Genomic DNA, 27,682 nt, shown 5'->3' on the forward strand with positions numbered 1-27,682 from the left:
GTTATTTTTGTTTGTTTTGGTCAGTAATGGTTTGCATCTTGCAACTCTCCCATGGATGCCATTTTTGCACAGTGTGTTTTATGGACTTTACTGACAACTGAGGCCTCCAGGTTTTACATTTGCTGGAGTCCCAGAGCCTCAGCAACAACTTTAACCCACTCCAGACTGGTTCATTTCAGTGAGTGTGTTTCATATCCATATTTGAGTCTCTTTAGATTGGGCATCATGTCATTCCTGAGACGTTCTAGCCTTCTTCACGTTGCCAGACAGGTTCTATTTAAGTGACATTTAGACTCAACAGGTCTGGAGCGTATTTCAGGTATCGATTTCAGAATTAGGGTAAATTTACAAAAAAACAATGAAGTTTATAACATAATAAGACAAAATTGAAATATTTAATATTTTGTCTTTGTACTGTTTTTGTTTCATCACAGGTCAAACTAAATTTACTTTACCATATGTCAGTATGTTATGTCAATTAGTATAGTTAGTAGATGAGCCACTACATTAGCGACCCCCGCAGGCCACAGTGTCAGTAGACTGTCTGTAATTAGTGCCTCTTTTAGTAAAGCTGGCTTGTGTGTGTAGAAGCATTTAGCATGTGAGCACAGGGTCTCCACTGAGCTGCAGGACTGGGGGCCCTGATACTGACCTGATACTGACCTAATGAATGTGCATTTTGAGCAGTGGCATTGTTTATCCACAAAAATATCAGGAGAGATTATGCAAAGAAACAGTTTGGAACAATTTACTGAAGTGAACTGACTGGAGGAGTCGTGTGTTTTTTACACCAAGAAGGAGGAGGAGCAATTACTTTGACAGAATACAGCATCAGATAATTACGCTCTTTATGACTTGTAATTAAAAAGGAGACAAACAAAAAAAAACAATCATTGATTTTCTACAGGTTTATCCAATTTAGGATTTTCTTGTGTTTCTGTTCTCAGGCCAGACTTACACTTTTACTACCTGTGAACAATGGCCTGCCTCCCTGTCTGTCTGTCTGTCTGTCTGTCTGATAGTCTGTCTGCCTGCCTGTCTGCCTGTCTGTCTGCCTGTCTGTCTGTCTGTCTGATAGTCTGTCTGCCTGTCTGTCTGCCTGTCTGTCTGTCTGTCTGATAGTCTGTCTGATAGTCTCTGTCTGTCTGTCTGTCTGATAGTCAGTCTGTCTGTCTGTCTGATAGTCTGTCTGTCTGTCTGGTAGTCTGTCTATCTATCTATTTATCTATCTATCAATCTATTTATCTAATCATGTACTTTTTACATTTATTAATAATAATAATATATAATATAATATACAGCAATGTGTATTATTTACTTTTTACTGTGTTGTTTTTTAACCAATCCTATTTTATCTCCTCAGTAACTGCATTCTTTTAAAGCCAAACCTTTTCAGGTCAGGGTCCTCATGCAGAGGCAGTGTTTGTCTCACAACCCATCAAATATTTTCAGAAGCGAAATTAAACATAAACTCATCTTAAAATTCCTAATATTTTCAATTCATTTTGACACAAACTGTAATTTCCATCAAAAAATACAACAGAGTACCATGATAAACGAATGAAAATGCATCAGCCTGTATTGTTACTCAGTGAAACTGTGGAACAGAGAAATAATAAAATAATGACTCACTAATTTGTTCTGCAAACATGTTCTCATCTAAATCTGCTCTGATCCATGTTGTCAGCTAGTATAGTAGCCCACCCCGCTCTGAGCTCTGATGATTTATCAGACTAAAGCTTGTTTTACACTAGAATAACACAGCAGCTCAGCAGAGCAGAGTTCTACATCTTTATAGTGGCCGGGAGTTCAAAGCAGGAGCTGCACTGACTCTTCATGCTAAAACGGTTTAGTGTGAAATAACAATAACTTCTGTTTATTTATGGCGTCCATACTGTATTATAACTTTACAGGCTGGTCCAGTTACTGAAACACAAAACACCACCATGACTAGAATACCCAAACATGTAAACTGCATTCAGACGTATATTTACAGTAAGATTTACATGTTAAGACAAAAATCTCAGTCACAAAAACTGCAAGGACTGATGGGAAGCTCTGTCCTCTATCACCACAACGTTCAGAGACAGGCAGACTCTCACAATATAATCAGCAAATCACAGCTAATTACTGCATCACTCTTTACTGCAGTCTACTGCTTTAAGGAGGACAGTAGATCACTGCAGTGTTTCTGCTGTAAATGTGCAGCAGTTCTCTACAGTTTACAGCAGAATTATTCTGTAAATGAACTGCTGATGTCTGTCTTTCTGCACAAAGAAGCTGAAACGTATCAGCTGTGTTTGGTTTACTCTGCCTGATCCACAGCTCTGAGTGACAGAGTCTCCACTGTAGACACGGCTCTGAAACACCATCACAGCTGGTTTATATTCTGCTTGCAGTAAAAATGAAATGCTTTAGAAATATTTCAAACACATCTACTGTGTTAATAGTGATCATAGTAGACTACAGTAATTAGTTACGCCTGCTGTGTAAACTGAGTGGCCACTCACTGGACATTTTATCAGTAACACCTACATAAAGGTGCACTTTGTAGGTCTACACTGACCGACTGTAGCCCATCAGTCTCTGTCCAATTAATACGCTCCTTTAATGTTTACCTATATGGTAAGTGTTTCTGATAAAATGGCCACTGAGTGTAAGTACCTGTCTGCAGGTCACAACGGAAGGTAGGAGTACTGAATATACTGGTTTGTCAGTGAATTTTTATGGATATAACAGAAAATGCGTTACTCAAACATTTGAACATATAAAATGTAAAAACCTCTCGTTGTTGAAAGTTCATGCTTTGATCATGTAGTATTGAAATACTCGGATATAGAACTTTTAACAGCCTGAAAACAAGTTACTGTGCTTTCTGCATCTTTCTGTACATATATGCAGGTTACTAGCTGTAGCCAGCAGGGTTAAGGGTGAGATGGGGACTTTTAATTTGACAGCAGCCCCTGGAGGCAGCCATCTTCGTGCTCCAGGTGTGTTTCAGTCCCGCGATAGTTCGCCACAGTATCGTTTAGTCTCGTCTGGTCTTCTGCCGGTCGTAGTCAGCAGTCCGCGTCGGGGCTGCCGAGTTAAGATGGAAGAAAGTCGTGACGCGGGTCGTGGACGCTGCAAATCACGTGCGTGAGGACGATTTCCAGAGCGGCCCAAGCGGCGTCCGGGATCATAGAGCAGGTCGGGAGGTTCAGCAGTGAAGCTCCGCCCGTGAAGCCCCTAACGAGCAGGTAGGAGCTCCAACTCTCACCTCCACCCAGACTCGCCTAAACCAGCCTTAAACACCCGGACATGGGTTTTACAGCTGGAGCCGCATTCAGGGGTCTAGCAGGATTCAGGGGTCTAGCAGGATTCAGGGGTCTAGCAGGATTCAAGGGTCTAGGAGGAGCTGAAGAGCTCAGTGTTAAGTGGACTAACACTGTCATTGTCCAGGTCAAGCTGGTCCTTAAACTCACTTGTACAGAAGCCGCTGCTGTAACTGATGAAGAGACTGACTCAAAGTGGGAGCTGCTGGTACTTTCACTGTTTAGTTCTGACTTTTCTGTCTTTTGGAAGGAATAAGAAGTGATTTGTGTTTAAACAGCTTATTAAAATAATCCACTGCAGTGACCTCGCAATAGTAGTGTGTGTATATATATTAGTGTCTGACTGAAGATCAGCATTTTAGGGTGTTTTGATTAAGAGTTCTCTAAAAGACCTGATCCTTTATCAGCGGTCTCAGTGAGGGACTGTGTAGGTACACAGATTAATTATAAACTTGTGGGAGGTGGAAAAGACTTGTGAACGTAAAGTCTAATGAAAGGTACATTATTTATATAAAAAGGCAAATCAACGTTTTCACGGGTGCTAACGGGGTGCTGAATGATTTTCAGGGGGTTCTTGAGCACTTCTTAGCACCTCCCTGGTACCACCTGGATACATTTGAGATCAACTCCAGAGATTTCAGTGCTGTAAAACCTCGACCTGCTACACTGATTAATAATTTCATTTAGTAGAAATCATAGTTAAGAGCTCACCCTTTACAGTGAGAGTAACAGAGGAACTGTACTCTGATGATGTTGGTCTGTCGTGTCTCTCTCCTCTACACAGATACTGATCTCCATTAATCACAGTGTCTCCTCTGATGGTGAGAGTGTCTCTGTTTACAGTGTGATACTGAGACACTGCAGTCAGTCCACTCTGTTTATCGTGTTTATACCACCGATACGTCCATCCATCATGACCTTTAATCTCACACGTCAGAGTGACTGACTCTCCACTGAACACAGGACTCCATTTGGGCTCTACAGTGAGTTCAGCAGTAGGTAAAGCTGTGAGAACACAAGAAAGAATAAAGTCTTAGAGCACATTTTGCAGTCAGAGACTAAACATGTCACTGAAATGGAAACAAACAATGAAACATCCACGCAGTTTACAGAAATAAATGAAAATGAATTCTTGGTGTCTCTTTCCACACCAGTGGTTCTCAACCCTTGTCCTGGAGACCCCCTGTCCTGCACATTTTAATGGTTACCTGCACTAACACACCCACCTGATCCCAGTAAAGGCCTGTTCATTATGTCATTATACAGATCAGATGTGTTAGGAGCACAGAAAACACTAAAATGTAGGGAAGCAAGAAACAAGGAATCAGCAGCTCCTGATTTCAGGATTGCAACAGTTAAAAACAAACAAATAAATAAATAAATAAATAAACAACAAACAGATGAATAAATGATAAAACATTCTGAACTTTATAATAACCTGAGTGGAGTGTGAGCTTGTTTTAGAGCTGAGTTTGTGTTTTTATACTTTCTAAATCTGTAGTAGCTGCTCTGTTTAAGTGAACGCAGTGTTTTCATTGCAGTGAGATGAAAACTGTTGGCCAGATCATTTACATAAAGGTCAGCTCATTTACATAACGTTCAGCTCATTTACATAAAGTTCAGCTCATTTACATAAAGTTGGTCCAGAACAAGAGAGCAGAGAGAAGATGTGCGTCAGTGGTTTGATGTGTCAGTTAGATATTTTTACTGTCATTTCTCACATTATTAAAGCTGTATGACACAATCTGTTTGACACAAATTATAAATAAAATGAAAAACAAAGTAACCATTTTGCAGGACGTCATCTGTCATGTCATATATAAGTTGTCCCCCCATCTTAAAACACCTTCTTGTGTTTCTGTTAAAGTGTTTAGATCAAAGGGGGTCTCCACGACCAGATTTGGGGTCCACTGTTCTAGACCACCGAAAGTGTCACCATAAAAGAAGAATCATTAGAGTCTCCAACAGACTGACTAACTGAATTGTTTATATGTGAACATGAAAAGACGTAAAATATAAACGTTAACAGACTCACTCTTTACAGTGAGAGTAACAGGGTCACTGTACTGTGATGATGTTGATCTGTCATGTCTCTCTCCTCTACACCAATACTGATCTCCATGATTCACAGTGTCTCTTCTGATGGTGAGAGTGTCTCCGTTTACAGTGTGATACTCAGACTGAGACACTGCAGTCAGTCCACTCTGTTTATCCAGTTATACCACTGATACGTCCATCCATAATAACCTTAATCTCACACTTCAGAGTGACTGACTCTCCACTGAACACAGGTCTCTCTGGTTCTACAGTCAGTGTAGGTTTGGGTAGATCTACAGAAAGAAGAGAGCAGCAGTGCAGATTCAGAGAGTTAGATTTAGTGCAGATTTAGAGTTAGTTCATGTTTTTGTTCATAAAAATAAACTAAAAAAAACAAATTTACTATAAAATGAAATGGTGTTTGTATGAATTCAGAAAAAAGAGACGTCAGTCACGACTGCACATGTGTACATATTTCTATATTGTGGTCTATTTACACAAAGTTGGGTTAGTTCATCATTTATGTTGAACAGACTCTCCCAATATTTTACTCTGCTGCACTGACGTTGAACCGCATGCTTGCACTGGGTCAGTATGTCCAGCAGCTCAAATCAAGCTCAGTAACAAAGTTCTAACTGTTAGTAGCACAAATAATGTGCTAATGTCTTTCTAGGATAAGCTGAAAAAGACCGTTTTCTTAAATGACTGTGTTAATTTATCCTGAGTAATTTTACTGTCTGAATGAAAATCTACAGCACACTGAGATCCACTGCACTGGACCATTAGGCTCCTACTGGTTCTTTAATGTCTGTTTGAGTTTTAGTCTGTAATTTGTGTTTCATCAAAATACACTAAGGTTAAACAAACACTCTGAAATATTATCTGAATAGGAACATGTGCATATCACTGCTGTCGGAACAAAACATTGTATCTCCAAATGGAAACTTTAGAGGAGAAGGAAAAACACACATTACTTTCAATGTAAGTCAATGGAACCAGACTTCTTTCCAAGTCATTTTAGGCCGTTTATTTTGGCCCATCTTTCATGAACTTTACACACAATATAAAGGCCAAAAAGCTTTTTCAAATGATCTTAAAAACTGAAAATCAACAGAAATGGAGATACGAGGTTTGCTGAGGATGGTCAGCTGTAAAACTGTTACACAGTCAAGGCTTTAGGAACATAATGAAATGTTAAATAATGATTATAAACCACTAAAATACCCTTTGCTGTAAAAATAGCCTTATTCTAAAAACAGGATTGATGCTCTGTACATTATTATTATTCTGCGTTGGTACCATTTACCCAAGTTTGCAGAAGTACAATTAAGTTAATATATAAGACATAAAAAAATAAAAACAAAGAAAATGGACTTTGATTAGAAGCTACTAAACCACCCTTAAATATAAAATACAAATATAATTATAGTTGTAAGCGCAGTACTGATGGGCTGGTTACATGTTATGATTTTGTTATGTTGCTTACAGGAATTCAATTTTAAAATTAAATTATTTCTATAATCACATTTTTACAGTGACAGTACAAAAGCACTGATCTTAACTTTCACTGTGAGAGTAACAGTGTTGCTGGGTTGTGATGATGAGGGTCTGTTATCTCTCTCTCCTCTACACCAGTACTGATCCTGATCCTGATCTGCTGCTGATCTGATGGTGAAGGTGTTTGAGACTGACTGACTGCAGTTCCACTGCTGCCTTTATACCACTGATATCTCCAGTTACTGTGAGACTGTATCTCACACTTCAGAGTCACTGACTCTCCAGTGAACACAGGACTCCATCTGGTCTCTACAGTCAGTGTAGCTGTATTATTTATAATGTTGATAAGGTTATACTGTTTCCATTTCTATTACTGAGTGCCTTACTCCTGTTACTCTGCTGCTGCTGTAATACTGTGAATTTCCCCGCTGTGGGACTAATAAAGGATTATCTTATCGTATCGTATCTTATCTTAATAAAATAATGACTCACTTATTTGTTCTTCAAACATGTTCTCATCTAAATCTGTTCTGATCCATGTTGTCAGCTAGCATAGTAGCCCACCCGCTCTGAGCTCTGAGCTCTGATGATTTATCAGACTAAAGCTTGTTTTACACTAGAATAACACAGCAGCTCAGCAGAGCAGAGTTCTACATCTTTATAGTGGCCGGGAGTTCAAAGCAGGAGCTGCACTGACTCTTCATGCTAAAACGGTTTAGTGTGAAATAACAATAACTTCTGTTTATTTATGGCGTCCATACTGTATTATAACTTTACAGGCTGGTCCAGTTACTGAAACACAAAACACCACCATGACTAGAATACCAGAACATGTAAACTGCATTCAGACGTATATTTACAGTAAGAATTACATGTTAAGACAAAAATCACAGTCACAAAAACTGCAAGGAATGATGGGAAGCTCTGTCCTCTATCACCACAACATTCAGACTCTCACACAATATAATCAGCAAATCACAGCTAATTACTGCATCACTCTTTACTGCAGTCCACTGCTTTAAGGAGGACAGTAGATCACTGCAGTGTTTCTGCTGTAAATGTGCAGCAGTTCTCTACAGTTTACAGCAGAATTATTCTGTAAATTAACTGCTGACGTCTGTCTTTCTGCACAAAGAAGCTGAAACGTATCAGCAGTGTTTGGTTTACTCTGCCTGATCCACAGCTCTGAGTGACAGAGTCTCCACTGTAGACACGGCTCTGAAACACCATCACAACTGGTTTATATTCTGCTTGCAGTAAAAATGAAATGCTTTAGAAATATTTCAAACACATCTACTGTGTTAATAGTGATCATAGTAGACTACAGTAATTAGTTACACCTGCTGTGTAAACTGAGTGGCCACTCACTGGACATTTTATCAGTAACACCTACATAAAGGTTCACTTTGTAGGTCTACACTGACCGACTGTAGCCCATCAGTCTCTGTCCAATTTATACGCTCCTTTAATGTTTACCTATATGGTAAGTGTTTCTGATAAAATGGCCACTGAGTGTAAGTACCTGTCTGCAGGTAACAACGGAAGGTAGGAGTACTGAATATACTGGTTTGTCAGTGAATTTTTATGGATATAACAGAAAATGTGTTACTCAAACATTTGAACATATAAAATGTAAAAACCTCTCGTTGTTGAAAGTTCATGCTTTGATCATCCATCCATCCATCCATCCATCATCTTCCGCTTCTCCGGGGTTCGGGTCGCGGGGGCAGCATCCTGAGCAATGAAGCCCAGACCTCCCTTTCCCCAGCCACTTCCACTAGCTCCCTGGGAGGGATTCCGAGGCGCTCCAAGGCCAGCTGGGCGATATAGTCACGCCAGCGTGTCCTGGGTCTTCCCCGGGGTCTCCTCCCCGGTGGACTTGCCTGTGACACCTCCCAAGGGAGGCGCCCAGGAGGCATCCTAACAAGATGCCCGAACCACCTCAACTGGCTCCTCTCGATGTGAAGAAGCAGCGGCTCTACTCCGAGTCCTTCCCGGGTGACCGAACTTCTCACCCTATCTCTAAGGGAGAGTCCAGCCACCCTGCGGAGGAAACTCATTTCGGCCGCTTGTATTTGCGATCTCGTTCTTTCGGTCATTACCCAAAGCTCATGACCATTGGTGAGGGTGGGAACGTAGATCGACCAGTAAATCGAGAGCCTTGCCTTATGGCTTAGCTCTTTCTTTACCACAACAGACCGGTAAAGAGCCCGCATCACTGCTGACCCAGCACCAATCCGCCTGTCAATCTCCTGCTCCCTTGTACCATCACTCGTGAACAAGACCCCGAGATACTTAAACTCCTCCACTTGAGGCAAGAGCTCATCCCCGACCCAGAGAGGGCTCTCCACCCTTTCCCGTGTGAGAACCATGGCCTCGGATTTGGAGGTACTGATCCTCATCCCGGCCGCTTCACACTCGGCTGCAAACCGATCCAGTGAAAGCTGAAGTTCACGGCCTGATGTCCCCAATAGGACCACATCATCTGCAAACAGCAGCGATGTGACCCTGAGGTCACCAAACCGGACACCCTCCATCCCCTGACTGCGCCTAGAAATTCTATCCATAAAAATTATGAATAGAATCGGTGACAAAGGGCAGCCCTGATGGAGTCCAACTCTCACTGGGAAAAAGTCTGACTTAATGCCGGCCATGCGAACCAAACTCCTGCTTTGTTTGTACAGGGCCTGAATGGCTCGTAGCAAAGAGCCATGTACCCCGTACTCCTGAAGCACCTCCCACAGAATACCCCGGGGAACACAGTCGAATGCCTTCTCCAAATCCACAAAGCACATGTGGACTGGTTGGGCAAACTCCCATGAACCCTCCAGAATCCTGGAGAGGGTAAAGAGTTGGTCCAGTGTTCCACGACCAGGACGGAACCCGCACTGCTCCTCCTGAATCCGAGGTTCGACTATAAGCCGGACTCTCTTCTCCAGTACCCCTGCATAGACCTTACCAGGGAGGCTGAGGAGTGTGATTCCCCTGTAGTTGGAACACACCCTCCGGTCCCCTTTTTTAAAAAGAGGCACCACCACTCCAGTCTGCCAATCCAGTGGCACCCCCCCTCCCCATTGCTTTGATCATGTAGTATTGAAATACTCGGATATATAAATTTTAACAGCCTGAAAACAAGTTACTGTGCTTTCTGCATCTTTCTGTACATATATGCAGGTTACTAGCTGTAGCCAGCAGGGTTAAGGGTGAGATGGGGACTTTTAATTTGGAAGCAGCCCCTGGAGGCAGTCATCTTTGTGCTCCAGGTGTGTTTCAGTCCCGCGATAGTTCGCCACAGTATCGTTTAGTCTCGTCTGGTCTTCTGCCGGTCGTAGTCAGCAGTCCGCGTCGGGGCTGCCGAGTTAAGATGGAAGAAAGTCGTGACGCGGGTCGTGGACCCTGCAAATCACGTGCGTGAAGATGATTTCCAGAGCGGCCCAAGCGGCGTCCGTGATCATAGAGCAGGTCGGGAGGTTCAGCAGTGAAGCTCCGACCCGTGAAGCCTCTAACGAGCAGGTAGGAGCTCCAACTCTCACCTCCACCCAGACTCGCCTAAACCAGCCTTAAACACCCGGACATGGGTTTTACAGCTGGAGCCGCATTCAGGCGTCTAGCAGGGGTCTAGCAGGATTCAGGGGTCTAGCAGGGTTGTAGCAGGTTTCAGGGGTCTAGCAGGAGCTGAAGAGCTCAGTGTTAAGTGGACTAACACCGTCATTGTCCAGGTCGAGCTGGTCCTTAAACTCACTTGTACAGAAGCAGCTGCTGTAACTGATGAAGAGACTGACTCAAAGTGGGAGCTGCTGGTACTTTCACTGGTTAGTTCTGACTTTTCTGCCTTTTGGAAGGAATAAGAAGTGATTTGTGTTTAAACAGCTTATTAAAATAATCCACTACAGTGATCTCGCAATAGTAGTGTGTATATATGTTAGTGTCTGACTGAAGATCAGCATTTTAGGGTGTTTTGATTAAGAGTTCTCTAAAAGACCTGATCCTTTATCAGCAGTCTCAGTGAGGGACTGTGTAGGTACACAGATTCATTATAAACTTGTGGGAGGTGGAAAAGACTTATGAACGTAAAGTCTAATGAAAGGTATATTATTTATATAAAAAGGCAAATCAACGTTTTTACGGGTGCTAACGGGGTGCTGAATGATTTTCAGGGGGTTCTTGAGCACTCCTTAGAACCTCCCTGGTACCACCTGGATACATTTGAGATCAACTCCAGAGATTTCAGTGCTGTAAAACCTCGACCTGCTACACTGATTAATAATTTCATTTAGTAGAAATCATAGTTAAGAGCTCACCGTTTACAGTCAGAGTAACAGAGGAACTGTACTGTGATGATGTTGGTCTGTCACGTCTCTCTCCTCTACACCAGTACTGATCTCCATTAATCACAGTGTCTGCTCTGATGGTGAGAGTGTCTCTGTTTACAGTGTGATACTCAGACTGAGACACTGCAGTCCATCTACTCCATGGATCCTGTTTATACCACTGATACGTCCATCCATCATAACCTTTAATCTCACACTTCAGAGTGACTGACTCTCCACTGAACACAGGTCTCCATTTGGGCTCTACAGTGAGTTCAGCAGTAGGTAAAGCTGTGAGAACACAAGAAAGAATAAAGTCTTAGAGCACATTTTGCAGTCAGAGACTAAACATGTCACTGAAATGGACACAAACAATGAAACATCCACGCAGTTTACAGAAATAAATGAAAATAAATTCTTGGTGTCTCTTTCCACATCAGTGGTTCTCAACCCTGGTCCTGGAGACCCCCTGTCCTGCACATTTTAATGGTTACCTGCACTAACACACCCACCTGATCCCAGTAAAGGCCTGTTCATTATGTCATTATACAGATCAGATGTGTTAGGAGCACAGAAAACACTAAAATGTAGGGAAGCAAGAAACAAGGAATCAGCAGCTCCTGATTTCAGTTAAAAACAAACAAACAAACAAATAAACAACAAACAAATGAATAAATAATAAAACATTCTGAACTTTCTAATAACCTGAGTGGAGTGTGAGCTTGTTTTAGCGCTGAGTTTGTGTTTTTATACTTTCTAAATCTGTAGTAGCTGCTCTGTTTAAGTGAACGCAGTGTTTTCATTGCAGTGAGCTGAAAACTGTTGACCAGATCATTTACATAAAGTTCAGCTCATTTACATAAATTTCAGCTCATTTACATAAAGTTGGTCCAGAACAAGAGAGCAGAGAGATGTGCGTCAGTGATTTGATGTGTCAGTTATTGTCATTTCTCACATTATTATAGCTGTATGACACAATCTGTTTGACACAAATTATAAATAAAATGAAAAAACAAAGTAAACATTTTGCAGGACGTCATCTGTCATGTCATACATAAGTTGCCCCCCCATCTGAAAACACCTTCTTGTGTATCTGTTAAAGTGTTTAGATCAAAGGGGGTCTCCACGACCAGATTTGGGGTCCACTGTTCTAGACCACCGACAGTGTCACCATAAAAGAAGAACCATTAGAGTCTCCAACAGACTGACTGAGTTGTTTATATGTGAACATGAAAAGATGTAAAATATAAACATTAACGGACTCACCCTTTACAGTGAGAGTAACAGGGTCACTGTACTGTGATGATGTTGATCTGTCACGTCTCTGTCCGCTACACCAGTACTGATCTCCATGAATCACAGAGTCTCTTCTGATGGTGAGAGTGTCTCCGTTTACAGTGTAATACACAGACTGAGACACTGCACTCCATCTACTCCATGGAGCCAGTTTATACCACTGATACGTCCATCCAGCATAACCTTTAATCTCACACTTCAGAGTCACTGACTCTCCACTGAACAGAGAGCTCTCTGGATCTACAGTCAGTGTAGGTTTGGGTAGATCTACAGAAAGAAGAGAACAGCAGTGCAGATTCAGAGAGTTAGATTTAGTGCAGATTTAGAGTTAGTTCATGTTTTTGTTCATAAACAAACTAGCAAAAGCAAATTTACTATAAAATGAAATGGTGTTTGTATAAATTCTGAAAAAAGAGACGTCAGTCACGACTGCACATGTGTACATATTTCTATATTGTGGTCTATTTACACAAAGTTGGGTTAGTTCATCATTTATGTTGAACAGACTCTCCCAATATTTTACTCTGCTGCACTGACGTTGAACCGCATGCTTGCACTGGGTCGGTATGTCCAGCAGCTCAAATCAAGCTCAGTAACAAAGTTCTAACTGTTAGTAGCACAAATAATGTGCTAATGTCTTTCTAGGATGAGCTGAAAAAGACCATTTTCTTAAATGACTGTGTTCATTTATCCTGAGTAATTTTACTGTCTGAATGAAAATCTACAGCACACTGAGATCCACTGCACTGGAGCATTAGGCTCCTACTGGTTCTTTAATGTCTATTTGAGTTTTAGTCTGTAATTTGTGTTTCATCAAAATACACTAAGGTTAAACAAACACTCTAAAATATTATCTGAATAGGAACATGTGCATATCGCTGCTGTTGGAACAAAACATTGTACCTCCAAAATGGAAACTTTAGAGGAGAAGAAAAAACACACATTACTTTCAATGTAAGTCAATGGAACCAGACTTCTTTCCAAGTCATTTTAGGCCGTTTATTTTGGCCCATCTTTCATGAACTTTACACACAATATAAAGGCCAAAAAGCTTTTTCAAAATATCTTAAAAACTGAAAATCAACAGAAATGGAGATACGAGGTTTGCTGAGGATGGTCAGCTGTAAAACAGTTACACAGTCAAGGCTTTAGGAACATAATGAAATGTTAAATAATGATTATAAACCAGTAAAATACCCTTTGCAGTAAAAATAGCCTTATTCTAAAAACAGGATTGATGCTCTGTACATTATTATTATTCTGCATTGGTACCATTTACCCAAGTTTGCAGAAATACAATTAAGTTAATATATAAGACATAAAAAAATAAAAAGAAAGAAAATGGACTTTGATTAGAAGCTACTAAACCACCCTTAAATATAAAATACAAATGTAATTATAGTTGTAAGTGCAGTACTGATGGGCTGGTTACATGTTATGATTTTGTTATGTTGCTTACAGGAATTCAATTTTAAAATTAAATTATTTCTATAATCACATTTTTTACAGTGACAATACAAAAGCACTGATATTAACTTTCACTGTGAGACTAACAGTGTTGCTGTCTTGTGATGATGTGGGTCTGTCATCTCTCTCTCCTCTACACCAGTACTGATCCTGATCTGCTGCTGATCTGATGGTGAAGGTGTTTGTCTGAGACTGACTGACTGCAGTTCTACTGCTGCCTTTATACCACTGATATCTCCAGTCACTGTGAGACTGTATCTCACACTTCAGAGTCACTGACTCTCCAGTGAACACAGGGCTCCATCTGGGCTCTACAGTCAGTGTAGCTGTATTATTTACAATGTTGATAAGGTTTATACTGTTTCCCATTTCTATTACTGAGTGCCTTACTCCTGTTACTCTGCTGCTGCTGTAATACTGTGAATTTCCCCGCTGTGGGACTAATAAAGGATTATCTTATCTTATCGTATCTTATCTTAATAAAATAATGACTCACTTATTTGTTCTGCAAACATGTTCTCATCTAAATCTGCTCTGATCCATGTTGTCAGCTAGCATAGTAGCCCACCCCGCTCTGAGCTCTGAGCTCTGATGATTTCTCAGACTAAAGCTTGTTTTACACTAGAATAACACAGCAGCTCAGCAGAGCAGAATTCTACATCTTTATAGTGGCCGGGAGTTCAAAGCAGGAGCTGCACTGACTCTTCATGCTAAAACGGTTTAGTGTGAAATAACAATAACTTCTGTTTATTTATGGCGTCCATACTGTATTATAACTTTACAGGCTGGTCCAGTTACTGAAACACAAAACACCACCATGACTAGAATACCAGAACATGTAAACTGCATTCAGACGTATATTTACAGTAAGAATTACATGTTAAGACAAAAATCACAGTCACAAAAACTGCAAGGAATGATGGGAAGCTCTGTCCTCTATCACCACAACGTTCAGAGACAGGCAGACTCTCACACAATATAATCAGCAAATCACAGCTAATTACTGCATCACTCTTCACTGCAGTCTACTGCTTTAAGGAGGACAGTAGATCACTGCAGTGTTTCTGCTGTAAATGTGCAGCAGTTCTCTACAGTTTACAGCAGAATTATTCTGTAAATTAACTGCTGACGTCTGTCTTTCTGCACAAAGAAGCTGAAACGTATCAGCTGTGTTTGGTTTACTCTGCCTGATCCACAGCTCTGAGTGACAGAGTCTCCACTGTAGACACGGCTCTGAAACACCATCACAACTGGTTTATATTCTGCTTGCAGTAAAAATGAAATGCTTTAGAAATATTTCAAACACATCTACTGTGTTAATAGTGATCATAGTAGACTACAGTAATTAGTTACGCCTGCTGTGTAAACTGAGTGGCCACTCACTGGACATTTTATCAGTAACACCTACATAAAGGTGCACTTTGTAGGTCTACACTGACCGACTGTAGCCCATCAGTCTCTGTCCAATTTATACGCTCCTTTAATGTTTACCTATATGTAAGTGTTTCTGATAAAATGGCCACTGTAGTGCAAGTACCTGTCTGCAGGTAACAACGGAAGGTAGGAGTACTGAACATACTGGTTTGTCAGTGAATTTTTATGGATATAACAGAAAATGTGCTATTAAACATTGAGCAGAGGTCAGTGTGGACGGGGCCAACAAGCTCACATCTGTGTTCTTTAACAGATTTGACACGGCATGCTCTGCCTCCCCCAATAGTCCAGCCTTTTCTAGATCCCCTCCAGTTTGCCTATCATCCCCACCTGGGAGTTGAAGATGCCATCATCTACCTGCTCAACCGAGTATATGCTCACCTGGATAAGCCAACCAGCTCTGTGAGGGTCCTGTTTATTGACTTCTCCAGTGCATTTAATACCGTCTGGCCTGCTCTTCTGGGTGATAAGCTCACAGTGATGCAGGTAGATGCCCTCCTCGTGTCCTGGATTGTTGACTACTTGATTGGCAGACCACAGTATGTACGCCTGCAGTACTGTGTGTCGGACAGAGTGGTCAGCAACACTGGAGTTCCACAAGGAACTGTCCTCTCTCCCTTCCTCTTCACCCTCTACACCACGGACTTCAGCTACTGCACAGAGACTTGCCACCTTCAGAAGTTTTCTGATGACTCGGCAATAGTTGGATGTATCAGCAAGGGAGTGGAGGATGAGTACAGGGCGACGGTGAAGGACTTTGTCTCATGGTGCGAGCGGAACCACCTGCAGCTCAATGTGACAAAAACAAAGAAACTGGTGGTGGACCTGAGGAGGGACAAGGCACCGGTGACCCCTGTGTCCATCAGCGGGGTTAGTGTGGACACTGTGGAGGATTACAAATATCTGGGTGTGTATATTGACAATAAACTGGACTGGGCTAAGAACACTGACACCCTCTACAGGAAGGGCCAAGTCGTCTCTATTTTCTGAGGCGCCTGAGGTCCTTTAACATCAGCCGGACTATGCTCAGGATCTTCTATGAGTCTGTGGTGGTGAGTGCTATCCTCTATGCTGTTGCATGCTGGGGAAGCAGGCTGAGGGTGGCAGATGCCAACAGATTCAGCAAACTGATCCGCAAGGCCGGTGATGTTGTGGGTGTGGAGCTGGACTCGCTGAAGGCCGTGTTGGAGAGGAGGACGCTGTCTAAGCTGAAGGCCATTATGAACAATGGCTCCCACCCACTCTACGACACAGTGATGAGACACAGGAGCTCATTCAGCTCAAGACTCATCGTACTGAAATGACCACAGAGCGCCACAGGAGGTCATTATTACCTGTGGCCATCAAACTCTATAACTCCTCCCTCAGTGTGTGATTCACAAAACTCAATACCAAACTGTTCATATGTGCAATAACAACAATTGTGTGTGCAAAAACTCAGAGGGCCACTAACTTAATTTAAATAATTTAAATAATTGTAACTGCTTTATACCTGATGTTTCATATTACTATCACAATCACCGCCACCTTACTATATTCTTAAGTACTTAAATCTGGTGTACATACTGTAAATTTCTCTATATTGTCTTAAATTATTAGTAAAGTGTTTATTTTTACATAAATGGCTGCAACTGTAACAACTGCAATTTCCCCCTGGGATCAATAAAGGAATCTGAATCTGAACATATCAAATGTAAAAACCTCTCGTTGTTGAAAGTTTATGCTTTGATCATGTAGTATTGAAATACTCGGATATATAACTTTTAACAGCCTGAAAACAAGTTACTGTGCTTTCTGCATCTTTCTGTACAAATATGCAGGTTACTAGCTGTAGCCAGCAGGGTTAAGGGTGAGATGGGGACTTTTAATTTGAAAGCAGCCCTAGGGGCAGCCATCTTCGTGCTCCAGGTGTGTCTCAGTCCCGCGATAGTTCGCCACAGTATCGTTTAGTCTCGTCTGGTCTTCTGCCGGTCGTAGTCAGCAGTCCGCGTCGGGGCTGCCGAGTTAAGATGGAAGAAAGTCGTGACGCGGGTCGTGGACGCTGCAAATCACGTGCGTGAGGACGATTTCCAGTAAATCTAGCAGGGGTCTAGCAGGATTCAGGGGTCTAGCCGGATTCAGGGGTCTAGCAGAATTCAGGGGTCTATCAGGATTCAGGGGTCTAGCAGAATTCAGGGGTCTAGCAGGGGTCTAGCAGGATTCAGGGGTCTAGCAGGGGTCTAGCAGGATTCAGGGGTCTAGCCGGATTCAGGGGTCTTTCAGGGGTCTAGCCCGATTCAGGGGTCTAGCCCGATTCAGGGGTCTAGCAGGATTCAGGGGGTCCAGCAGGATTCAGGGGTCTAGCCGGATTCAGGGGTCTAGCAGGATTCAGGGGTCTAGCAGGGGTCTAGCCGGATTCAGGGGTCTAGCAGGATTCAGGGGGTCCAGCAGGATTCAGGGGTCTAGCCGGATTCAGGGGTCTAGCAGGATTCAGGGGGTCCAGCAGGATTCAGGGGTCTAGCAGGATTCAGGGGTCTAGCAGGGGTCTAGCAGTATTCAGGGGTCTAGCAGAATTCAGGGGTCTAGCAGGGGTCTAGTAGCATTCAGGGGTCTAGCAGGATTCAGGGGTCTAGCAGAATTCAGGGATCTAGCAGGATTCAGGGGTCTAGCAGAATTCAGGGATCTAGCAGGATTCAGGGGTCTAGTAGCATTCAGGGGTCTAGCAGGATTCAGGGGTCTAGCAGAATTCAGGGATCTAGCAGGATTCAGGGATCTAGCAGAATTCAGGATCTAGCAGGATTCAGGGGTCTAACAGGATTCAGGGGTCTAGTAGGATTCGGGGGTCTAGCCGGATTCAGGGGTCTAGCAGGGTTCAGGGGTCTAGCCGGATTCAGGGGTCTAGCAGGAGCTGAAGAGCTCAGTGTTAAGTGGACTAACACCGTGATTGTCCAGGTCGAGCTGGTCCAGTTTAAGGGGATGTTGGCTTTAAAAACAGGCTGGTTTGAATAGTCCGTGTGCCTGTCTGTACTCTGCAGGGTGCTGGTGCCTGTGGGGGGATAATAGCCACTGGTTTCCTGTTTTCTCGTGTTTAATACTATGTTGGTGCTGCTTTCTCTTATACTGTTTTGGGACTGGACATCTGCTGTAGTGTTTGCTCCGAGGAGCTTTATTCAGCCTGGTGCCTAAACTACGCAGTAAGGCTGTAAGGGTGGAGGTCCCTGATGGTTGGGTGGTGTGGTCCTTGGGTGGTTAAGGGTCTTAGTGGTTTCAGGTCACCCTGGGAGACTGTACGAATCCCACCCCTCCTTGTGGTTTCTGTTGGGTGTAAATCTGCCTTTCATATTAGGTTGAGATTTTCTTTCCTTGCTGTATGTTTTGATTTAATTATTCATTTATTTAAATATTTGGTTTTTGATTGTGCTCATTGGGTTTAACGTGGGGTGGCAGTGCACCATGAGGCCGAGGGCAGTGCTCTCTTCATGAGACGCTGGAGTTAATCGTGCCTGCATTTTCCTTTTTTGGGGAAAATCTTGGTTCTGTGTGCCCTTCAGTTTAAAGTATAAGGGCTGCAACAGCAGAGCGCTTGAAATTAAAGTAGTGGGTTGTGCTCCCACTTGGTGAGGGCCACAAAAACTTGACAGACTGTAAAGACAATTTAAAAAATCTTAATTATTGGCTTTCGTCCGTTATTTTTCAGGCTTTATTTTTAATTACGTTTCATATTTATTATTAGATTTTTTTAAAACTCAAAATCAGTGTAAACTGAATGACAGAGCTACATATCAAGTTTTAAACAATATTTTCACCCTTATTACCTTTTTATTATTTATCTGTATTAAAACCACTTCATTATTTCAAAGTAATAACAGCAGAAAGACTTTGTGACTGAGACGTTACTCACCTGATACAGTCAGTGTAACAGCATCACTGGTCTCTGAGTAACGCGGCTCTGTTGACTGTCTTCCTTTACAGGTATAATCTCCTCTATGAGACTCAGCAACATTAGAAATGGTGTATTCCTTCCCCTGTTGAGCTTCACTGAGAGGGTTACTATCCTTAAACCACTCATAGTACCAGCCATCTCCACTTCCTATATGACACGTGAGAGTGACTGTCTCTCCGGTGAACACAGGATTAGCTGGGTGTATTGTCACTGTAGCTTTTGGTCTCGCTGTAAAAACAGGACGAATAATTTAGAAACTTGGAGACTGAAATATTCAGTCAGAAGATGCACGTGAGTTTGGAAAAATGACTGAATAATGATCCGAGTTGACAAATCAGTATTAGTAGTCATAATAATAATAATAATAATAATAATAAATTGATATTTTCATTACAAAACACTTTTATTCATTTGTAGCTAATTTGAGAGTTTTGATTTAAATTATAGTTTATATAAAATCATTTTAATGGAAAAATATTCTTATTTTCTATTAAAAGTAGAGAATTAATATTTCCTGTTTGTAAAGCTCACTCTCAACAACTTATATCATTAAACATGCAGACATGGTTTTGCCACAAAACCCTTCTTTTGTAAATGTGAAAGATGCTGATCAGTCGAAGCAGATAAGTTACCCTTATTAGCCCCACAATGGGGAAATTTCACCGTATTTAACCCATCCGTGAAATGAACCACCACATACACACTAGTGAGCACACAAACACTAAGGGGCAGTGAGCACACTTGCCCGGAGCAGTGGGCAGCCCTATCCACGGCGCCTGGGGGGCAGCTGGGGGTTAGGTGCCTTGCTCAAGGTCACCTCAATCATGTACTGTCGGTTCTGGGGATCGAACCGCCAACCTTCCGGTCACAGGGCCGGCTCGCTAACCTCCAGCCCATGACTGCCTCCCTCAGTGTATCAGATGTATTAGATTGTGGTTTTTGAATGTGAAACGTCTTTAGACGTTCTGTTAACTCATCATTTCAAAAGAAATACAGACATATGTATCACTAATGTTAAACTGTTAAATGCACATACTGCTTAAAACACACGTCTCCAGGATACAGCTGTTTTTCTGGCTGTATTTCAGTCAAATTTAAGGTTTAGTTTAAGATTTTAGAGTAAGATTTTGGTTTAATGACCGCAAAGTGTTTCTCTGAATTTGTTCACGTCAGGAAACCTGAGCTACCAGTCGGTCTTCACATTGTCTTTTTAAAATAGTTCCCAGTAATCATATGTTAAATGAATATTAGATGAATCTGTAGTGTAACCCAACTTTATAATGGAATGAACTGTCAATCTTCATTTGATATTTAGTCAATAAATAGACCGTTTAATTGAAGCTGTCCTTTGTGTGTGTGTGTGTGTGTGTGTGTGTGTGTGTGTAATTCACATTGACTGTTGAAGATCTTTTGACTTTGGCTCACCTTCAACTCTAATTTGAGGTAAAAGTAATAAACTAATTAATCTGCTTATTTCCTCTGCAGAGCTGCTGTTAGAGATTCTGCTGTCAGGTCTGTCTGTGGCTGAGCTCCATCATAAACAAGCTGCTGTGTCAGATACCTGTGGAGAGGTGATGTGATCTGACAGTCAGTTTGATAAACACTGATTAGTTGATGTTTTATTGTGTATTTCATGTTTGTGTAACATGTTATTTGTTTCATGTATTATTTACTTCTTTCTTAATAAAGTTTAATGTGACATATATAGTGTTTTATTTTTCAAAGGATCCTCCATGTATTACATCTGAACTCTGTGTTCACTTCACTATATAGTAGTGTATCATAGTAGTGTAATAGTGTATCACTTCACTGTAGGGGGCACAGATACTGTTAACTGAATGATGAAGAAAATAACACATTAACTAATAACATAACTAATAAACACATCATTAGTTATTAACAGGAATAAAGATATTCAGACTAGTCAGTGATTTTTCTTTCTCCAGTTGATGATTCTGTCTTGACTGAATTTAGATTAGATTTAGACTAAAATCACTGCAGACAGAAATCAACCAAGAAACAATTCCCACGTTGTTTAAAGGAAACAATAAATAAGGTAAAACACTTTAGTTAGCTGTTCATAGGCTGGTCATTCCTGTATGTAACGTACAGGGCAGCTGCCTTTGTTGAACTGCTGAATGAACACATCTTACTGTAGGTCTGCTTATAATAGTTTAATACTTTAATAATATGGTTTTCTATTATTATCTTAGTAAATAATTCACTAGTCTATTCTGTACTGATTTCACAGCATTTTGGCACATTATGCCACACATAATTCAGCATTACTAATACAAACACAATGATGTGGAAATCATGTAAACCATATTTTTAAAGCAAAATACTAAAGACAACATATCAAATGTTTAAACTGAGAAATTTTAGTTTTTTTGAAAAATATGAATTTTTGAAATTTTGAATTTGATGCCAACATGTTCTCAAAAAGGGACGGGGGCATGTTTACCACTGGGTATCCTCTCCTCTTTTAACAATGCTCTGTAAGCGTTTGGGAACCAAGGAGACCACTTGCTGTAGTTTTTAAAGTGAAATGTTTCCCATTCTTGTTTGGTATAGGATTTCAGCTGCTCATCAGTTCAGGGTCTCCTGTGTTGTATATATAATTTTATAATGTGCCAAATGTTTTAGTGACTGTTCTGGACAGCAGGCAGGTCAGTTTAGCACCTGGACTCTTAATACTGAGCAAAGCTGTTGTAATATGTGCAGATTGTGGTTTGACATTGTCTTGCTGAAGTAAGCAAGGCTTCTCTGAAAAAAATAGAAATATGCCATAACATGTATATATTGTTCAGCATTAACGGTGCCTTCATAGATGTGCACATCACCCATGTCATGTGTGCTAATGTACCCTTATACCATCAGAAATACTGGCTTTTGAACTGTGCATTGATAACAAGCTGAGTGGTCTGTAGTCCAGAGGACACACTGTCCATGATTTCCAAATAGAATCTTAAATGTAGATTTGTCTGACCACTTTCCCACTTCGTCTCAGTCCATTCTAAATGAGCTCAAGCCCAGAGAAGGTGGCAGCATTTCTGGATCCTGTTTATGTACAGTTTCTTCTTTGCGTTTAACTTGCATTTATGGATGCAGTGATGAACTGTGTTCACAGACAGTAAACGGCAGAAGTTTTTCGAAGCCCATGCAGTGATTTCTACTACAGAATCATGTCTTAAAATTCACGGCCAGCAAATACTGTATTTTGGCCTTGTCCCTTGCATACAGAGATTTCACCATATACTCTGTGTTGTTTAATGATATTCTGTAGCATAGATGATGAAAAACAGAAGTTCTATGCCATTTTATGTTGAAAAACGTTATTCTTGAATTGTTCCACTATTTGATTATGCAGTCTTTCACAGAGTGGTGTACCCCTCATCATCTTTCCTTCTGAAAGACTTGGCCTCTCTGAGATGCTTTTTTTATACCCAATCATGTTACATACATATGTTGTCAATAAACCACCAGGTGTGTTTTTTAGCATTGCACAACTTTACCAGCCTTTTTGTTTCCACCCTCACAACTTTCATTTGAACTTTCTATTGTTCAAAAAACAATTTTTCAACATTGGATATGTGGTCTTCTTTTTTTACTGTTCTCAATTAAATATAGGTTATGTGATTTGCATATCATTGCATTTTGATTTACATTTTGCATAGCATCCCAACTTTTTTGGAAATAGGGCTATATTTATTTACATAGTTCATTCACACTTTTTTACTTCGAAATTTTTAGACAGTAAGTAAGAAAACAGCCAAAGGGCTCATTTTCAAACTATAACAGCATTGGTTAAAGCAGAGTTAGGTAAATGACTCATCAGCACAGCAGAGTCTCTGACAGGAATCAGTAAGTAAACTTCCATAACATGTAGACTTTTATAGATATAGACGTCTATTTGTCAGTAAAACCAACAGCAGACATTTTATTTCAAGAGAACTCTTTATTATGAACCGGATTTTCTTTAGTTGTGATGTGAGACTGATAAGATTCACTTAGCTAATTTTAGCATGCTAGCTACAATGTTTCTTTCCACTGTTTCTGGAAGCTGTAGCTCTTTATCAGATATTTAAGTAAATTTTAGTTGAATATTTTAAAAGTATTTTTAGGTCATTTTAAAGTAAACCTTAACAGTATCTGTATAGTATTTATAAATAATGTGGCTAAAGTTACACAGCTAACATACACTATATTGTCAAAAATATTCACTCTCCCATCCAAATCATTGAATTCAGGTGTTCCAATCACTACCAGGGCAACAGTTGTATAAAACCAAGCACCTAGGCCTGCAGACTGCTTCTACAAACATTAGTGAAAGAATGGGTCGCGCTCAGGAGCTCAGTGAATTCCAGCATGGTACAGTGATCCGACGCCACCTGTGCTACAAGTCCAGTTGTGAAGTTTCTTCACCATTAAATATTCCACAGTCAACTGTCAGAGGTATTATAACACAGAGGAAGCGATTAGAAATGACAGCAGCTCAGCAACAAAGTGGTAGGCCATGTAAAATGACAGCGTGATGTCAGCGGATGCTGAGGCGCATAGTGCGCAGAGGTCGGCAACTTTCTGCAGAGTCAATTGCCACAGACCTCCAAACTTCATGTGACCTTCAGATTAGCTCAAGAACAGTGTAGAGAGCTTCATGGAATGGGTTGCCATGGCCGAGCAGCTGCATCCAAGCCTTACATCACCAAGCACAATGCAAAGCGTTGAATGCAGTGGTGTAAAGCGCCTCCACTGGACTCTAGAGCAGTGGAGACGTGTTCTCTGGAGTGATAAATCACGCTTCTTCTTGGCAATCCTATGAAGGAGTCTTGATTTGGTGGTTGCCAGGAGAACGGTACTTGTCTGGCTACATTGTGCCAAGTGTAAAGTTTGGTGGAGGGGGGATTATGGTGTGGAGTTGTTTTTCAGGAGTTGGGCTCGGCCCCTTAGTTCCAGTGAAAGGAACTCTTAATGCTTCAGCAGACCAAGAGATTTGACAATTTCATGCTCCCAACTTTATGGGAACAGTTTGGGGATGGCAAAGGGTGGGCTGACATCATATTAAACCCTATGGATTAAGAATGGATGTCACTCAAGTTCATATGTGTGTGAAGGCAGATGAGCGAACACTTTTGATAATGTAGTGTAGTTAATTTTAGTTAGCTAGACTGTATATCACCACTTTTCTCTCAGTCTGCAGTACATTACTTTAGATAAAACAACGTTTGTCATGTTTCTTTTATTCTAAACTGTATCATCTTTTCTTTTTACAACTTGGAATAAGCATGCATATCTTCAAACAGGAAAAAGGTTTAAATATTAATAAATATTTCATTTTAATTTACAACAAAGCTAGTGCTGGGTCCTGTTCTGTTATATAGTGACCCAGTGCAGGTTAATCTTTCACTTTATGCTCTTACTTTCTAATATTATATATCAGAGTTTGATCATTTATTAATGTTAATAACCGCATTAGCTAATCTTATAAACTATATCAATTAATCTTAGTCACTCTATCAGTTAATCTTACTGTGTGAGCTGCAGTAAGATATACAGACACAGTTACAGTAATTACAGTTAAACTGGTCAGCAGTGGTCCAGTGGTGGTCCCTTTCCATTGATGGACGTGATAGAAAGCTGATAAACTGCAGTAACTGATCGGCTACAGTCAGTAGTTGTAGTCCTGTGAAGCGCACCTACAGTATACAAAATTTTGTCACCCCTGTCAAATGACAATATGTTGATTTTCTAACTGAAAATGAATCAATAATTAATCCTCAAAAGGAAACACACGACATTTAAAATGAATTATAATGGATTAATTGCCTTAAATTGATTTGAATTGAACGTTAAACAAGATGTATTGATCAGACACAGGGCTGGACTGGGACAAAAAATCGGCCCTGGCATTTTTGGTTTAGACCGGCTCCTCATAATTAGCAGAGCACAACCGACTTGTACTTTATGTATGTGGGGTTACAGAGAAGAGCGACATGGAAAAAAACTAAATGAATTAAAACATTATTGGTTAAAGTGATTGGATTCAGTCTTAGCATTATCATATCACAATCACTAATAATATTCTTACCATGTCAATATCCAAACCACTGAATACCAAATATCTCTTTAATCATGGCAACTTAAAAAAAGTAAGTAAAAGAAATGAAAAATAACTACAACTAAAGACATTTTCACACTTATATTGCTTACTTTGTGAAAACGAACAGTCAACAAAACCTGAGAGACAAAGGCTTCCTAAGAGAAAAAAAGAGGGATGAAAGGGAGCTGAAATGAAAGGGAGCTGAAATGAAAGGGAGCTGAAATGATAGGGAGCTGAAATGAAAGGAGCTGAAATGAAAGGGAGCTGAAATGAAAGGAGCTGTCTCGTGCCAGATTTTGGGATGTATGCAATCCCACTAAATACTGATACTAATCAATCGCCATTGCTCATCATTCTCATGTAACAGAGCTAACGTTACCTCCATCACCTCAAAGTCCCTGTGTTATCCTGACGTTACTACCTGCCTACGTACTACGCTTTCCTGCTCAGTCTGTCGCTCGGCTTCCCTTTCCCTGCTCCTCTCCTTGTCTGCTGCTGCTGCTGCTGCTGTCTTCACCTACAGAGGACGTGGTGGCTACAGCAGCGAACACGTCTGTGATGTTTACACATTTTGTAGCATCTACACTGAGACTCTTCCATTTCCCGCTCCTCCTTTCTGCCGCTTCTGTTTCTCCACGCTGCCTCTCCTGACATACGCGCTCAACACTGAACGCAGCGGGAGTTACAGCGGACCACGCAGAGAGGGGGTGGGGCCGCTTTCGTCCTATATCCTGATTGGTTCAGTCCACTGTCTATAATGAAGATGGGCCAATGGGCCGCCCCCTCTAAACTGTGGGCCGGTCTCTTAAAAAAAAAGGGAAGAAAAAAAAACCCAACAGGACTGTCGGCCTACCGGGAAAATGCCTGGTACGCCAGATTACCAGTCCAGCCCTGGTCAGACCTTCTGTACAGGACATACTTTACGCTTTTATTTCCCTTAATTTGTTAAATTCAGCAAATAAACAGTAACTGTGTATTAAAATGTGAGTGTACTTGTTTGCATGTAGGTACTAATGGAAGGTAGGAGTCTCTAATAAACTGGTCAGTCAGTATAAATCTGTTGATTCAAAAGGATTGTACAAATGAACCTTTTGAGCAGACAAATGTAAACATACAGTCTTAGCTGTTGAAATGCTCCTCTTGCATCTGTTTTATTTGACTTAAAAATACTTAAAACAAACATCCCAGCTAGAGAAATGTTAGAGCCATTTATTTTTTGTATTTTAAGTGAAAACGTAAATTATAAATTTGGATTTAATTCTTCAATAATATTCGTAGTTTTGGCATTTGCGTAAAATAAGAATTTAGCAGTGTAATTGCTTTAATGTGATGTAATCTGATTGGCTGCTGAGTTTAGTAAGAAAGGGTGATGAGCAGAAGCCTCGAGCCTAGGAGCATCACAGTCTTTTGACTGTCACGCTGATTAATTTAGAAGTCAGGAATCATCTTTTGTATGATTTTAAGTTCATAGTAAAGATAAAAACCCCAAAGAAAAGTTTGGATTCAAGATCTTTTCATTTCTGATACGTGTCGCGTGTAAAAGAACTTCGAGGTTCAAGGCTAGTGAGTCAGCTCTCTGTACTCACAAAATGTTTTGTTCTTAAACATTCTGAGACTTTTACACACATGTTCTAGTAATGTTTTCACTGGGAAGTTTTTTTTTGTTGTTGTTCCTAGTATGTTCTTCCGGGAACGTCCCTAAAAACATCATCATACAACATAATCTGTGGCCCTGACAACATCCTTACAGCATCCTCCAAATGTAGCAGTTAAAACGTTACATCTCAGTTAACGTGGGACCTTATAGGTGTAGTGGCCACAATAGACCTTATGTTGTTATAAATAGAAATTAATGTTTAAAAAAGATAAATAATTTTGTTTGAATTTATAATTTAATAGATATGTTTATTTTTGTGATTCAAATGATGAATATTACATAGGGAAATTAAAAGAATTAGAATTCATAGGTTTAGGTTATCTGTCGTATATGGATTAAAAAATGTGTACTGTCGCTTTAATAATGGGCCGAGTCGGCTGCCATACACTCTCGCAATTGGACATGGACATTCAGAGTGAAACAACAACTTTGGGTCGGAGAGTTCGTCACTGTAAGAAAAAGCACATTCCTAGCGGTCTCATCAAGAACAAGCATCTACAAAAAGTAAGAAAACTTGCTTGACATTGGATTATAAACGTTGGAGGGGTTTGCTGAAACCGAAAAGAAGATTTAACGAGGGACTGCGGAACCAGCACGATCACGATCTGCATTCGTGACTGGTGAGTGGACAAGTGGCTGCTACGTGAC

General features: G+C 40.8%; 1 protein-coding gene across 1 annotated transcript in view; it reads right to left on the minus strand.

The window, feature by feature from the left end:
- The window catches only part of LOC119262461 (Fc receptor-like protein 5), a 43,979-nt gene that overhangs the window by 15,536 nt on the left and 761 nt on the right, over positions 1–27,682 (minus strand). The window contains exons 2-6 of the mRNA XM_037534645.1: positions 19,236–19,424; positions 12,425–12,721; positions 11,280–11,449; positions 5,350–5,518; positions 4,026–4,319 (exon numbers count right to left, since the gene is read on the minus strand). Of these exons, the coding sequence (XP_037390542.1) occupies positions 4,026–4,319; positions 5,350–5,518; positions 11,280–11,449; positions 12,425–12,721; positions 19,236–19,424 (1,119 nt within the window). The remainder of the gene's footprint in view (positions 1–4,025; positions 4,320–5,349; positions 5,519–11,279; positions 11,450–12,424; positions 12,722–19,235; positions 19,425–27,682) is intronic.

The sequence above is a fragment of the Pygocentrus nattereri genome, chromosome 2, assembly GCF_015220715.1.
Source record: "Pygocentrus nattereri isolate fPygNat1 chromosome 2, fPygNat1.pri, whole genome shotgun sequence".
Lineage (NCBI taxonomy): Eukaryota > Metazoa > Chordata > Actinopteri > Characiformes > Serrasalmidae > Pygocentrus > Pygocentrus nattereri.